Source organism: Bos indicus, chromosome 19 (genome assembly GCF_029378745.1).
Source record: "Bos indicus isolate NIAB-ARS_2022 breed Sahiwal x Tharparkar chromosome 19, NIAB-ARS_B.indTharparkar_mat_pri_1.0, whole genome shotgun sequence".
Classification (NCBI taxonomy): Eukaryota; Metazoa; Chordata; class Mammalia; order Artiodactyla; family Bovidae; genus Bos; species Bos indicus.
The window spans coordinates 34,756,047-34,772,785 of NC_091778.1; the positions used below are offsets into that span (position 1 = coordinate 34,756,047).

Here is a 16,739-nt window from a genome sequence, read left to right on the forward strand (position 1 = left end):
TGTCCGACTCTTTGCAACCCCATGGACACCAGGCTCCTCCATCCATGGGATTTTCTAGACAAGGGTACTGGAGTGGGTTGCCATTTCCTTCTCCAGGGAATCTTCCCAACCCAGGGATTGAACCCAGGTCTTCCGCATTGTAGACAGATGCTTTACCGTCTTAGCCACCAGGGAAGTCATAGTTTACAGTTATTTACTTACAGTGCTACTTGTTACAAGTTTACTCACTTGTTTGCTGACCACCCACCTCCCAAGGACAAAGGACCTGTCTACACCACCACTGCTGCCTTTATTACTGGGCATGACAGCTACCAAGAAACATCTGTTGAGTAAATGAGTCCAGGGCCAGGGACAGTGTTTCCTGGAATAACTCTGTGGAATATGATTTTAAGGATGTTCTTGGGCAGGGTTTGCTAAATCAAAGCCCACAGGCCAAACTCAGCCCTCAGCCTGTTTTTGCTAATAAAGTTTTATTAGAACACAGCAAGCCTATTATTGACAAACATCTATGGCCACTTGGGTGCTTTGATGGGAGAGCTGAGTAGCTTTGACAAAGACCACAGACCAACAAAGCCTACCACTGACCCCCAACAGGGGAAGTCTGCCAACTCCTGTTATGGGTGATTATATTAAACGTTAAAAAGGTTTTGTGGCTCTGATGTACACTGGCCTAAAATGAGTCACACAGGTTTCTCTAATGAAGGACTTCCTAGAGTATTTATGGCATCAAGAATCTCCGGAAGTGTGCTATGATAGATAGCTTCCCCAGTTTATCTGAGCCAGGGATTTCTGGTTCTTTGGAAAAGATTTTGAAAATGCTGGCCTAAGGTCTTGAAACCATGAAGGCCTCCTCTGAAAACTGAGTGATAGGAAGTTCTCAGCAGACACAGTCAACTGGTCTCTGCTGCATTTTCCTAGGTAACAAGGGAAGTTGAGGACATTACTGAGGGTGGGACCTGCCCTCCATTGTGATCTGTGCTGGAATCTTACCCCAGTTTCCTCTTCAAGTCCACAAACCCCACACTCCCTGGGATGTATCAACGGTGTGAGAAATTCCCCTGTGTTCTGGAGAGTGACCGGGGTGGGGATGCAGGACTTACTTTCTCCTGGCTGTTCAGCTCCTGGTATGGGATGTGGGCGGGCAGGTAGGTGTGGAGGAGAGCACAAAAGGCCAAGCCATCACTCCAGCTGCTGCTGAAATTGGTGATATCAATGTTCTGTGGGGAGAGTGGCATTAATCACCAGACTGCTGAGTCATGACTAAACAGGGCTATGCTGCGATGCATGTGTGCATCTCTGGGTTTGCTGGAAGATGAGACCAGATACTACCCACGTCTGCTGGGAGTACATTCATTAATAATTTTGCTGCCAGGAATGGTGGCCTGGTGTTGCCCAAATCCATTCACAGAAATGCACAAAAAAAGACTCTGGAGTGAGAAACAGTGGGGAATTTCTGGTGGCCTGCTGGTAGGTCAAAGGTTCTCAGACACTGTATTCTCAGATTAACCACTTGGTTAGCTTTGTACATCCTAGTACCTCCCAGCCTTATTTGGCCAAAGAAGAATCACCACCGTCATCATCACCATCACTACCACCACCATCATCTCATCACCGTCTCCATCACCATCATCACCACCATCTCCTAGGGAAGACCCGGGGACTTCCCCTCAGAGAGCCACCTTAAGCAGTGTGTCCTTAAGCTCTCAGACAGGCACTAGTGTGACATACAAGTCTGAGAGGCCCGGCTGCAAGGTCTGTCTGTGCTCAGGCTGGACCCCCGAGAAGCAGATCATCTGGATCTCTTGTCTCAAAAGTCTCTGTGACGACCCTGCAGCTACCTGATGGGACTTGGGGGCTGTGCTGGAAATGAAGGCACTTTGATTTTATGCCTTCTGAAGAGGCTTGCTCATGAAAAAAGCAGAAGGAAGAGCTGGAGTGGGTGGCCACGACCCATCCAGTTCACTCAGTTTCAGCTTTCAAACCTGATGCTGGGCTGGGAGACCCTGGGAGGCGGGGCAGCTGCAGAGAAACCAGGCATTAGCAAGAGCGGAGGGTTTCCGGACTTGAGGGGTGAGAAGGGAGGACGGTTGGCGGAGTGTCTACACGGTGCCTGTCACTGTGCATTTTCTCATTTAATTCCCAGGACACCCACACCCGTAAGTAAGCAGCGTCATGCCCATCTGACAGGTAAGAAAGCTGAAGTGAAACCAAACCCTGCTGGTCCAGCTCCACCCGCTGGCCACTGCCCCCGTCCTCTTGTTGGGTTTCCTTCCTCCTTCCCTTTTCTCCCTCCCTCCCTGACTTCCTTCCTGTATAAATTCACTTTACACCAAAAGCCTTTAACACTTGGTAGATCTTTCTTTTTCTGAAACATGAAAACATTTTTTTACACTGCACTGTTATACCATTTATGACACAAAACATCATTTTTCTCCATCTATACTATCTTCAGAGGCATTTGAGAGGCCAAAGGGGACCCGGAAGGGGGACAATGCCACCACCTAACAAACTGAGATGCTGCCCTCTGTTTCAGCTCACTGAACACCACTTAGGAACAACTTTTGATCTAAAGTGCAAACATCCTCATTTATTGAGCCAGTGTGGAGGGTAAAAATCTGGTGCCACCAAAGCCAGGAGTGAAGAGTTAATCAGAATGACTCAGGCCCTCAGGATAGATCAGAAGCCAAGTCACTTCCGGATGGACGGCCACTCTCTGGCCATCAGGCATCATGAGACACACATGGACCCTCACGCTTCAGCAGCAGGACTTAAACACTGCCTCAGACCAAGGAGGCAGCTTTTAAAACAAGGAATTATGTAAATCCTAAATCCAGCTGGCTCACCAGATCCAACATGTGGGTCAGGAAGGGCTTGTCTTTTGTGTCACTTATTTCCCAGTTTACAGACTTTGTTTTTGTCTTTTAATTTTTTTTAAAGAAAATTTATTATTATTATTTATTTGGCTGCACTAGGTCTTCATTGCTGCGCAAGGGCTTTCTCTAGCTTCAGTGCACAAGCTTCTTCTTGTGGTAGTCTTCTTGTTGCAGAGCTCAGAAAAGGGCTCCAGCTCAGGCCCTAGAGTGCTTAGTTGCTCTGCAGCATGTGGGATCTTCCCGGACCAGGGATCAAACCTGTGTCCCCTGCACTGGAAGGCAGGTTCGTAACCACTGGACAACCAGGGAAGTTCCTAGGTCTTAGAATTGTTCTGTCTCCGGCAGAGATGGAGGGCATCCAGCTGTGACCTGTCAAGATTACATTCATTCCAAGAACATGATGTGCTCAAATAAAATCTTACCCTTCACTTCTCTGGGGGGGAACAACAGCTCTAGTTTCCTCAATGCCACCGAAACTGTCCTTGGTTCTATGTGAACAATGAGAGTATCAACTATCTCCCCTCAGCACCGCTGGCAGACAACTAAGCACATGTGTGCATCTTGGTCCCTCAGGTCAGAGGTGGGAGTCAGAGGGCAGAGGCACTGGGTTCCAGTGGTCACCCTGTGGCTGTCACCCCCAAGGGCTTCCTTACTGCTCCCCAAGATACATCTGGATGAGAAAAAGGTGAGCTGAGAATGGCACAGCTTGATATGCTCGTGTTTTTCACAAGAATCACACCAAAGGGGTGAGCTGACCAATGCTCTCTGAGGTCTCTCACTTGAATCCTGTTCAACTGTGGACCCGTCTGCAGATCACCGTAGTCGAGTACTCCTCGAGTTTCTGGTCAGCGGACAGAGTGGGCGCAGGGGACATGGAGGATGCATGGGGATGGCCTTGCTGAGCAGGGAGTGGAGGAAGAGTCTTCCCAGAGGCCCTGAAGAGTGAACTGTGCAGAAGGCTTGTAGATAGGGTAGGCAGCAGGTACTCCTGGGCGGGAATGGGCTGCCGGGTGAGGGCAGAGAGAAGACAGTGTCCTGGGCCGGGTGGCTGAGCCAAAGAACAAGGCGAGTCCTGACTCCAGGCCCCACCCTAGGACGGATGAAAAGCCTTTTCCTCAGCTGGGGACCGTCAGCATCAGCTGGGCCTCGGTGTGGGTGAGGCCTGTGTAGCCTGTGAGCATCAATACTCAGTGCTCACAGCTGCACTGACCAAGGACAAGAACATGGCACCCAAGGGGTGTAAATACGGTACCTTCCTTTCCCCAGAGACCATCCCACTGAATCTTAGGGCCGCATCAAGAGAATAATGTACAGAGCAGTGGGAATCAGCCAACCAGGCACTCTACAAGATGGTAGAGTTATTCCCGAATAAAACTGCCTGAGATCACTGTTAGCCTTGACTGCAAGTCAGTAGATGGAAGGGAGCATGTCGGGAGGCTGTGTGTCCAGAACTGGATGCTGGTGACATGGATGTATGTGCTTCATGAAAATTCACTGAGCTGTACACATGTACGTGCAATAAGAGCTACATCAATAAAGAGGAAAGAAATGAAGGGAGGCCGGGGAGGGAGATGAGCAGGAAGAGGGGTGGGTGAGGGAGGGGGGCAGTCAGGGAAGAGGACTGATTAAGAAGGAGAAAGGGAAGACAAACAGGGACCCTGATCTTCTTAAGGGGCTGAACCATGGCTGTCCAAAAGAATGTCAGCATTTTGGAATTCACATAGATTTACTGGGGGAAAAGCAGAGCTACAACCAAAAAGAAACTTGCTGACTATTTCCCCAAGGGGAATGGTAATTACTCACTGCAAATTACCCTCAACTTTCTCTGGGCTATAAATACTTCAGAGACATTCCCAAGTGAGAGAAAGTTCCAGGGAGAGGAAGGCTCAGATATAAAAAAGGTAACATTCTGAGCATTTCCAAAAAGGAGTGCTTAGGAGAAAATTTTGTAAGATAACAGATTTCTGTCCCTAGGGCCGCAGAAGTCATTTGAGACACACACAAACTGACGTGCACAGAAGAAGCTAAAACAACACTGGTGAACATCTGAGAACATGATCAGAGAGGCTGAGGTTGTAGATAAGTTCCAGGAGGGTGAGTGGGGATGCAGCTCACAAACAACACGGCTGACAGAGCAGAGCAAACCCAACAACCACAGCATTTGCTTCTAGAAGGTTCATTTCATTTGCCTTCTGTTGCCTGGAAATGCTGACATCTGGTGAAAACATGAACTGCTCTGCAGAGCAGGCACCCACCAAGGACATGGCTGTGACCTGTTCCCACTGAAACTCCATCATCCCTCAGGGTCTCTGTAGGCTGTTCCAATGGATTTCAACGAATGGATCGACTCTGTGTGCACTAAATGCACAAGATTTTTAAAAAGTTAAAAAAAAAAAAAAAAAGAAAGTTTCTGGGAAGGAGACGGCAGACCGTTTAGAAATCGCCGTCAGTCCCCCGCTTCAGGGATCAGCTGTCCTGGGCGCCGGGCAGCCTTAGCACCGTCGCCCTGGGGCTTCCTGGGCCTTTCTCGAAGATGTCTTATTGTCACAGCTGGAGAATCAGACTGAGATTTTTTTTTGGAGGGGGGAGGGGGGCGTGTAACAATTTATAGATCATTGAGGATAAAAGTAGCTCATTCCTCAGCAAGGCGCAGCTTGGGTAGGAAGAGCCCTGGGGAGACAGAGCTTCCTTTGAAGATCTGGTGAGAAAAGTACAGAAGAGCATGTGCACATGCAAGGGGAGGGGAGGGGAAATCACCACAAAGGCGGCCTGCACGCCCTCTCTGAACGTGACCTCGATCCCTGCCTGGACGCACGTCTGCACCTACCCACGCCTCCCATTCCAGGAGCCAGTCCAATCCCAGGCTACCCGGTGACCCTCAAGTGGCCTGGCCCTGCACATGTGCAGTCCTTGGCCATGGACTTACGCAGACCCGCCTGTGGACCACGGGACACTCTCTGTACACCCTTCCTTTCTGAGGCCCCATCTCACTGAAGGTTGCTGTCTCGGGTGCCCACTCTGATCAGTGTGTCCTCATCTCGGGAGGGCGGCTGTGACCCCTCCCCACCCAAAACCAGCTCTGCACCATGACAGAAACTGTTCCCCACAGAGAGCTGTGACCATGGATCACCTCATGAATGTCCCTTCTTTCGGGGATCAGCTGCCTGGAGATAAGTATATTTAATCAGATGGCTAAATTTATAAGCCAACATCAAACATGAGGATACAGATGAACAGGTTTATCATCCTGGGGAAACAGAGCCATCCAAGGCACAAAATGCAAAGAGTATAAAAGAACTGGCTACATAAAGTTAAGTTTCTGTGTGACACACATTAAAAAAAAAGATACTTGCGTACACACAGTAAGTGACTAATACCCAGAGATACAACCAGTCAGAAATACATGAGGAGGGCTTCAGTCTCACCAGAAAATAGAAACTTTGTTCATCAAATTGGCAAAAGTGAAATAAATGGTTAATTCACAGAGTCAACAAAGATGTGGGGAAGTGGGTGATGGGCTGATGTGTGTGCTTAGTCACTCAGTCATGTCTGACTCTTTGAGACCCCATGGACTGTAGCCCGCCAGGCTCCTCTCTGTTCATGGGATTCTCCAGGCCAGAATACTGGAGTGGGTTGCCATGCCCTCCAACAGAGGATCTTCCCGACCCAGGGATCAAACTCAGGTCTCCCACATTGCAGGTGGATTCTTTACTGTCTGAGCCACCAGAGAAGCCCATGAATACTGAAGCTCATCCCTTCTCTAGGGATCTTCCTAACCCAGGAATCAAACCGGGATCTCCTGCATTGCAGGCGGATTCTTTACCATCTGAGCCACCAGGGAAGCCCACGTGGGCTGACAGGAATATAAACTGGTACAGACTTTCAGGAAGGCAACCAGAAGCACTTTGCTAAATGCAAATATGATTTGATCAAGTCACTTCACTTCTAGGCAACTTTTCTAGGGGAAATAGTCACACATCTATCTGCTCAAAGACACACCTACAAGAATGTTTACTGCAATATTACTGTTCAGAATGGGGAACTGGTGATACCCCAGTTGCCTACCAATTAAGCTAAATAAACTTTCCTTTTGAAAACCTTAATAAAAAATCTATAACTCAGTCTTCTGACCTGAATACATTCCTAGGAAGCTTGTGGGAAAACACAGCCATTCTGGTTTTCAATATGTCTGCTACACTCAATAAGTTCTAGATAATCATACTTTTCACCGATTACTAGATAAACGTCAACCTAGAAGGTTGGCCCTGGACTTCTCTATGTCATCAGTGAATAACAAGCAGATAGATTCATAAGGAACTGAGGGCTTAAGACCTGGGACAGAGTAGCTCAGAGCAGCAGGTCTAGGAAGAACGCTCTTTGACTTACATGGCAAGAACCAAGGGTAAGTTACAGGGGAAAGAGAACAGGACCATCTGAGGATGAGGGCTTTCTGATGACAAGAGGGCTGCTTTGTCTCCAGGGATGTGTAGGCAGATATGCACCACCTCCCCCTGGAGACAGTGCTGAAAGGATACTGACACATCAGAAGCACGGTTGGAGCTTATCTTTCTTGCTTCTTCCTTTCTCACTGAACAAGTGCTAGAGTGTCCCCACCCATGACTTCCCTCCCTGAGGTTCTCTGACCATGGCATCATGACAGATGGCCCCATTCCGCCCCCCAAGACAGCGGCCCCTCTCGCCACACCCCCAGCGCATCACGAGGCACTAGTTCCTCTGCCTCTAGTTCCTGCCAGGTCTTCCCTCTACCCCTCAGCTTGGCTCTGAAACAATTCCCTGCCGTGTCCCATCCCCAGGCCCAGCCCATGCTCAGGGTCTCTGTAAAAGCACTTTTCCTTTCCAGTCCTCTAGTGACTCTCTCCTGAGTAGATCACCTCATTTTCATTAATTTCACTCATCTTGACCTACTCTTTCTAAGGGAGATGGTTACTTGTAGCTCTGGTGGCTCCATTCATCCTAGAATGGTCCAATTGCCCCTTTTCTAGGCTCTGTCATCTGTCTGTACCCCGAAACCCCATGCCTCTAGCTGAGAGCTTATCTGTATCCACAAAGGACAAGTTACAGAAATGGTTTCTTGGTGCCTAGGATACTGCTCAAAATCTTATATGTCCTTCCAACCCTCAACAAAGAGAAGCAGAATAGTACAGTGTTTCAGAGACCAGGCTCTGGAGCCTGATTCTGGGTTTGGAGGCAAACTCTGTCATTTCAATAAGCTGTATGCTTCACTGCATGTGTTCCCATCATGAACCATCTGCACTCACGGGTCAAGTTTCCAGACTGGAAGGGGAGCTCAGCCCTCAGTCTGAAGTCTAATGACAGCAAATGCTCACTGAGCCCCTTTGTGTGTTGGGTGCCACAGGACACACACACAACGAAGCGTGGTCCCCAGCTCAAAAGGTTCACCACGTTCAGTAGAGCAAGCGGGGCAGACGTGCCGTGATCTGGGGTCACATGGGGGTGGCCCCTGGTGGCTGGGCTACAGAGAACCAGCAAGTCATGGACAGGATCCCCCTGTGGTTCCGGGAACACTGGAGACAAAAGTCTGGCTCTTGTTTTCTTTTGTGACTGAAAATCAGACTGAACAGGGACCTTGGCAAACCAAAACATAAAAGACTCCAAGGAGGAAAAACGAACCCAAGTTGCGAGCAGCTCTGAGGCCCAGGTCTTTGTCACTATAGCAGCTGTGTGACTGGGACTTGAGACAAATGACTCAACTTCTCTGTCTTTCAGTTTCCCCACCTTCCAAATAACTAGCTCAGATTAGGTTAGATTATATTTATTTTGTTTATTTCGTAATTTATTTTTGGCTGTGCTGGGTCTTCATTGCTGTGCACAGGCTTTCTCTAACTACAGTGAGCAGGGGCTGCTCTCTGGTTGCGGTGCATGGGTTTCTCATGGTGGTGGCTTCTCTTGTTACGGAGAACAGGCCCTAGGGCACAAGCTCAGTTAGTTGGGGTGCATGGTCCTAGCTGCTCTGTGGCATGTGGGATCTTCCTGGATCAGGGATTGAACCCAAGTCGCCTGCATTGGCCTGCGGATTCTTTACCACTGAGCCACAAGGGGAAGTCCCTATATTCATGGTTTTGAAATGACTGGCTATGGAATCTGCTCTTCCAACAAAAGTTTATGCAGAAGCTCTTTTTAGAGATTGAAAACCATAAGATGAAATGATCTCTCACCAGCTCCCATGTCTGTTCTGTCCTGCATTATCTGACAAGATAGGCAGTAGCCACAGGTAGCCACTTAAATCATTTAAAATTAAATAAAGTCTAAGATTCAGGTTCTCAGCCACAGTAGCCACCTTTTAACTGCTCAGGAACCATGTCTGGTGAGTGGGTAAGGTGCTCATTGGCATAGATCTAGAACATTCCCACCAACTCAAGAGTTTTCCTGGACAGCACTGCCCTGTACAAAACAAATGTGAAGGTTTATTCCCCCTCCTTTTATGCAAGTATAGCATGCTGTGGACAGTTCCGAATCCTGATTTTTTCCCTACTCACCAGGGTCCAGAGACAGGTTCTTACACCACATAGGGAGAAACAGCTACAGTGTAGAAACTAACAGTGCATTCTGAAGCCAGAAGCCCGTCACTTACTAGTGGCATGATTGTAAGCAATTAGGCAACTTCTCTGCACGTTGGTTTCCAAATTCTCAAAAAGGATTTGGAAGAGATATCTCATGGGATTGCAGTCGAGACACGTAAGCCAGCAGAACAATGTCCACCACACGTGCAATACTCACTATACACCAGCTCATTCTCAGCTCTGTTCTTTCCTACGATGTGGATGAACACAACAGATGCTGAGGCTGTTTCCAGCCTTTTGCTATCACTCTGCACACACATGGAATAAACCACAATGGATTCTGCCAATCTGCCCTCTGAGACCTTCTCTATCTTATTCCCTCCCATACCTACCCCATAACATATGAGTGACTTCTCCACACATCCATAAAAGAATCCACAAGGTTTCAGGGAACAATGTGATTCTGTCCATCCTATAATGCTCTAGTACTCTAAACAGAATATTTTTAGTAAGGAGAAAAAGAAAACCATTGTTTTTTAAAGGGAAAATGGAACTTATGTATTTTTGGATATGCTTACCCAAAAAAAACCACAACATAATAACTAAACAACTTGTTCTGAGGAATTTCATTCTAAGACCAAGTTTAATTTATGCTCGACAAACAATCTTGAACCGCATCTTAACCTCCCACCCCCAAGAAGACTGAATTCAGTCTCCGAAATCATAATCTTCTTGTGGCTAGAGTGTTTCTTTCCCAGATGAACATTTCATGAATAAAAGAACGGAAAAAATACTCAGCACAGAGTCACTGGGGACTGCTATTGTCTAAACAGACTTACGAGCAGCCCTGGGGGACAGAGAGCGAAGAGCAGCAACATCCAGGCATCCGGGCCTCAGCTCTCACTGAAGGCAGGTTAATGGCTTTTGATGTCTGGTGGTGCCGTGTGGCCACACCGGCTGCTGGTATATCGGATCCTGAGAAGCACCTCCTTTCCCCACCTAGCAGGATGATGGCCCCCGGGGAGAAGAAAGGAAGAAACATTTTCGCACCATTCTGAAAATCCTGCTCTTGCTTCCTGAAGCTGGTAGGACTCCTGACATTTCTACACGTATGGAGAAGAGTACGCCCTGGTGATGTATGAACACAGGCCTTTCGTTCCAGTGATCCTGTAAAGCCATAAGACTCTGCTAACTCACAGGGAGAGGTTCTAAGCGTCCTCGAACGCTATCCCCCAAAGCCCACCTCCTTCTGTCCCCTCTCTTTCTCCTGCATTTTGTAGGAATGCAGAAGGTTGGAACGGGCACGATGTGGGTCCCTCAGCCTGTGGCCTCTAGGGATGCTGAGCTGGTCTACTGCATTTGTGACTTGTACATGTAAGTGCCTGTTAACATTTTAAACCAGGTCTTATTAACGCAAAACTTTATCTATCCCTAAACTAAGCAACAAGACAAATGTCCTTTATTATGAATAGAGTACAGAACACAATATGCTTCATATTAGAAAACAGCCATCATCAGGCAGAAACTTCCCCCAGGAATATACCATATGAAAAAATACCAGACACCCTTGGCCACGCTGGAGTTTTACCCCCAGGAATACAAGAATGTGTCCCCACTAGGACACCTGTTACATAATATATTTATGTGAATTACATAAATGGGTTGAAAGAGAAAAACATCTGATGTATTTATTGCTCAACAAATGCCAAAAAGGAATTTGAAACAATTCTTATCTTTTTCTGGATTAAAGAAAGAAAAACCTCTCGGTAATAACCTTGGGACTAGGCTTCCTTTAATGGATGGTGTTTATCAGGAAATAACACAAAAGTCATATTTAAAGGCGAGATACTACTCATTTTGCAGGGAAAACAAGACTATCCACCATTAACACTATTAGTCAACATTTCCTGAACTTCTACAAGTGAATAAAACCAAAAAAGTACAAAAGGTATGAATATTAAAAAGAAAGAAAAAATATCATTTTCTTGCAATGGTCTGCCTCAAAACTCTAGAAAATCAACTAATACCACCAAATAATGAAAAATGTCGAGATGCCAACATTGTGACCAATAACAAGGCAGTGGACATTCCCTTCCCATGGCCCCACACATGGTAAGTGCTTCCCCATCACCTTTCCACCTTTCTGCACAGCAGCTGTTGGTGGCAGAGAGAACCAGACCGGCAGAAGAGGCTGGGAATTCCAGATGCTGAATCTCCACTTATGCCCAGAACTAAAATTTTATACCCAATGAAATCACCAAGTGTCAGAGTAATGTGCAGAATCAAGGTGACGAAATTTTACCTCCCACGAACTCCTGCTCAGAAGATACTGGAGGAACCAAAACAAGAAAAAAAACGGATATGGGAACCTGAAGGTCAAAAAAATAAAAAAAGGAGCTGCTGCTGCTAAGTCACTTCAGTCGTGTCCAACTCTGTGCGACCCCATAGACGGCAGCCCACCAGGCTCCCCAGTCCCTGGGATTCTCCAGGCAAGAACATTGGAGTGGGTTGCCATTTCCCTCTCCAATGCATGAAAGTGAAAAGGGAAAGTGAAGTCGCTCAGTCGTGTCTGACCCTCAGCAACCCCATGGACTGCAGCCTACCAGGCTCCTCTGTCCATGGGATTTTCCAGGCAAGAGTAAAAGGAGAGACAGAAATATAACAGTCAAGCGTCTGACACAGGAGTGAGGACAAGCCAGGACGGAGGTGGCCAAGGACTCAGGGGAGACCCCTCAGTGGGAAATGGGTGGAACCCCTCACAAGTAGGACCTAAGGGGATCTCCACAAGGGTTGGGACTGAATTAGTGATGACCATATAGAAACTGAAAGAGACACAGAGACATACAGATGGTCAACAGGCCATGAAAAGATGCTAAATTATTAGAGTAATGCAAGTCAAATCCACAATAGAGTTCCACCTCACACTGGTCAGTGGCCATTATCAGAAGTCTACAAACAACAAATGCTAGAGAGGGTGTGGAGAAATGGGAGCTCTTCTACACAGCTGGTGGGAATGAAAACTGGTGCAGCCACTATGGAAAACAGTACAGAGGCCCTTAAAAAACTAAAAATAGATTTACCACATGATCCAGCAATCCCACTCCTGGGCACACACCCGGAAAAGATGAAACCTCTAATTCAAAAAGACATATGCACCCTAACGTTCATAGCAGTATTATTTACAATTGCCAAGACAAGGAAGCAACCTAAATCTCTCTCTCTATATATATATATTACATATACATATAAATATATATAAATGTATATATTTTACTTGTTTATATTTATATATAAATATATATATATACATATTACATCTATCTATGTATGGTACTTCATTGTGTGTGTATACACACACAATGGAATACTTTTGAGTGTGTGCTCAGTCACTTTAGCTGTATCCAAATCTTTGTGTCCCCATGGACTGCAGCCTGCCAGGCTCCTCTGTCCTCGGATTCTCCAGGCAAGAACACTGGAGTGGGTTGCCATGCCCTCCTCCAGGGGATCTTTCTGACTCAGAGATCTAACCCACGTCTCCTGCATTGCAGGCAGATTTTTTTTTTACTGCTGAACCACCGGAGAAATCCCACAATGGAATACTACTCAGCCATAAAAAATAATGAAATAATGCCACTTGTAGCAACATGGATGAAACTAGAGATTATCATACTAAGTGAAGTGAGTCAGAGAGACAAAAACAAATAAGTATCATATATATGTGGGACCTAAAAATAATTATACAAATGATCTTCTTTACAAAACAGAAAGAGACTCATAGACAAACAAATTTAGGATTACTGAAGGGGAAAGTGGGGGTGATAAATTAGGAGTTTGGGATTAATAGATACACAACACTATATATAAAATAAACAATGAAGATTTACTGTATAGCAATGCAACTATATTTAATATCTTGTATGACCTGTAATCGGAGAAGGCAATGGCAACCCATTCTAGTACTCTTGCCTGGAAAATCCCATGGGTGGAGGAGCCTGGTGGGCTGCAGTCCATGGGGTCGCTAGGAGTCGGACACGACTGAGTGACTTCACTTTCACTTTTCACTTTCATGCATTGGAGAAGGAAATGGCAACCCACTCCAGTGTTCTTGCCTGGAGAATCCCAGGGACGGGGGAGCCTGGAGGGCTGCTGTCTATGGGGTTGCACAGAGTCGGACACGACTGAAGTGACTTAGCAGCAGCAGCAGCAGCATGACCTGTAATGGCAAGGAATCTGAAGCTCTACACCTGAAACTAACACACTATTGTAAACCAACTGTAGTTAGATTTTTGAAAACGTAAAAAAGTGTCTTCACAAACCACAGTGTTTCATAAACAGCAGCAGAAGTGAGACAGCAGGTGAAAAGGGCCTCCACAGAGCACAGGCCAATAATGGCACTGGTTTTCTACTGGGGATTGATCTTTATAATGAGATCAGGAAAGGAGCCACTTTAACGACATAAATAAGTCAAAGCATCATACATTCTCTGAATCGTGCCTGTAGCTCTCAAGAGACCTGTCTCAAAAAAGAAAATAACCAGCAGAGCTCCAAATGGCCTGATGGATCGCAGACTGCTTGCTATTGGTCAGGCATGCGCTGGTGCTTGTCTGGGAACCAGAGACAGAAAAACATTTTGCCAGCAACGTGGGTGTTCTTTCCAAAGACAAATTAAGGTTTGTTTAGGACAACAGGAAGACTGCTTTTTTCTTTAACATAGAAGAATACGTAGTTGCTGGCTAAGAGGTTAACTAATTTGAATCTGTTCTAGTGAGGTGGATTGAACCTAGAGCCTGTTACACAGAATGGAGTAAGTCAGAAAGAGCAAAACAAATACTGTATATTAACACGTATAAATGGAATCTCGAAAATTTGAACCTATTTGCAGGGAAGGAATAGAGATGCAGATGTAGAAAACGGACTTGTGGACACCGCAGGGGAAGAGGATGGTGGGACAAACTGAGAGAATAGCACTGAAACATATACATTATCATATGTAAAACAGATAGCTGGTGGGAATTTGCTATATGACTCAGGGAGCTCAACCCGGTGCTCTGTGATAACCTAGAGGGGTGGGATTGCAGGGGAGGAAGGAGAGAGGTTCAAAACAGAGGGGATATATGTATATCTATGGCTGATTCATGTTGATGTGTGGCAGAAAACCAGCACAATATTGTAAAGCAATTATCCTTCAATTAAAAATGGGTTTTCTTGATGGCTTGAACAGCGAAGAATCTGCCTGCAATGTGGGAGACATGGGTTCAATCCCCGGGTCAGGAAGATCCCCTGGAGAAGGAAATGGCAACTCCAGTACTCTTGCCTGGAAAATCCCATGGACAGAGAAGCCTGGTGGGCTACAGTCCATTGGGTTGCAAAGAGTCAGACATAACTGAGCAACTTAACACTTTCACTTCCACTTTCCAATTAAAAAAACAATAAAACACCAGGTTCAAAGGTGTCTGTGCCTTCGTGACAGCACAGCTGTCTCCTTGCTGTCTCAATTCCTGCAGTACAAAACCAGAAACTCCACAGATTCAGACACATCTTCAAGTAAGCCTCTTGCCATCTGAACATGGGCTTCTTGCTATCTGAAATGCAAGAGCCAAGTATGATTTGAATAATGGGGGATACTCTTTATCTAAGTATCTAAATGTACACCTGTATCTAAGGGAGGGGTCAGCCGACCTTTCTTGTGAAGGGCTTTTTACTGCAGTTACAGCACAGAAGCAGCCACATGTAAATGAATGATTGTGATCCTGTGCCTGTAAATCTTTATCCACAAAACCCCATGGTGGGCCTGAGTTGGCCCCTGGGCCATGGTTGGCCGAACACTGATCTAGACTTATATGATCAAGACTTACATGTTACTCAGCGTAATAGGATTAGACCTACTACATTATCACCATTCCAGATGGCAAGGGCTTTGATTAGACAAAATATGAAAAAACAAGACAGGCCACGCCAAAATGAGTAAATTCTGAGTTATAGTATGTGCAATTCAGGGTTAGAGAGAAGCAGCCATTTTTCTGAAAAATGGTTTTATCAATCTTTCAAGTTTACGTTGGTTTTTAAAAGATGCAGGTTTTTTGCTTTTTTTTTTAAATCAAATTGTTAACCGTCACATAGCTCTGAAATGGCACTGAGAAATAAGAACAGAAGCCAACCCTGAAGGCCCTCCAGCCCATTCTCTGTACGACCATTTCTTAGGTGCTCTGTCCTTCCACATTGTGTTTTTCTCAGAAAGGATCTGGTTTAATCACTGACTATAAAACATTTTTATGGCATTCTTCCTCAGACTTCACCCCCAAATTGTATGTCACAACACAACAATCATACAAAAGACACATTTGAGTTATGAATCATCATAATGAAGTAAACACCTTGAATCCCACCTCCTAAATAAAACCAGAAGACCAATACCTTACATCTCTCCATTTTACTTTCCAACTATTTCTTAGCATACGCAGTAATACACGGTGTATTAAAATTATATCGTTTAAAGTTATAGTTTGATAAGATTTATCATCTAGGTACTATTTTCTACCACCCCCACTAACCCTTCATCCGTAATCTCCTTGATCTCTCTACGGAAGCTCTCCTAACTGCCTTTTCTAAAAACAAATAAGAGCTTTATTGGGATATAACTCACACACCATAAAGTCTGCCCTTATAAAATGTGATTCGGAAGCTTATTCATTCACTTACATGGTTGTATAACCACTGCCTAATTCCAGAACATTTTCATCACCTGCAAAAGAAACTCTGTCACTCCCTCTGAAACTGGACTCCCCCTAAGATCAAGCTCCCCTGCAGAGTTTATCATCAACCCTTCTATCTAAAACTCTATTCTCTTCCCTGTCCCACCCGGTTCCCCTCAGGATGGAAGAAGAAGGGGGACTGAAACCAAGCAGGACCCCATGGAGACTTCCTGGGCACAAAAGTCCTTCTGTTTGTCCCCTGCTTATTTGTAGAAAAAGGCTTTAGTCTCCCAGGCTTTTCCTGAGTTCCAAAGAGCAGATTCAAGCAGTTATTTATTAGGGAAGTGAGAGAATGTGGAAAGAAAAGACAAAGGGTCAAGAAACAACAGTTCAACAATAAAACGGAGTGCAAGCTCGTCCCAAGGGGCATACAGAACACTCTGACGTGTATCTTTGAGTTGTTCTGCAGAAATAAGACCCTGGCCCAGGTGGAGGACGGTGACGACAGGCTAACCCCAAGCACTAGACCCTAGACTGGTTGGAACTAGAAGGTGGACGATTAAGATTCCTGAAATACCCCCTGTTACCTCATCTCCTGCCCACAGGAAGGATGTGCAGGAGCTGATACACAC

At 45.9% G+C, this 16,739-nt stretch overlaps 1 protein-coding gene across 7 annotated transcripts in view; it reads right to left on the reverse strand.

Moving 5' to 3' along the window:
* Positions 1–16,739, reverse strand: part of SPECC1 (sperm antigen with calponin homology and coiled-coil domains 1) — a 206,724-nt gene that overhangs the window by 15,019 nt on the left and 174,966 nt on the right. For 5 of the 7 annotated variants that reach the window (XM_070773131.1, XM_070773132.1, XM_070773133.1 and 2 more), the window contains one exon: positions 1,101–1,217. The exons of the other annotated variants lie outside the window; for them this stretch is intronic. In XM_070773131.1, coding sequence (XP_070629232.1) covers positions 1,101–1,217 — 117 coding nt within the window. The remainder of the gene's footprint in view (positions 1–1,100; positions 1,218–16,739) is intronic. 7 annotated transcript variants of the gene reach the window in all.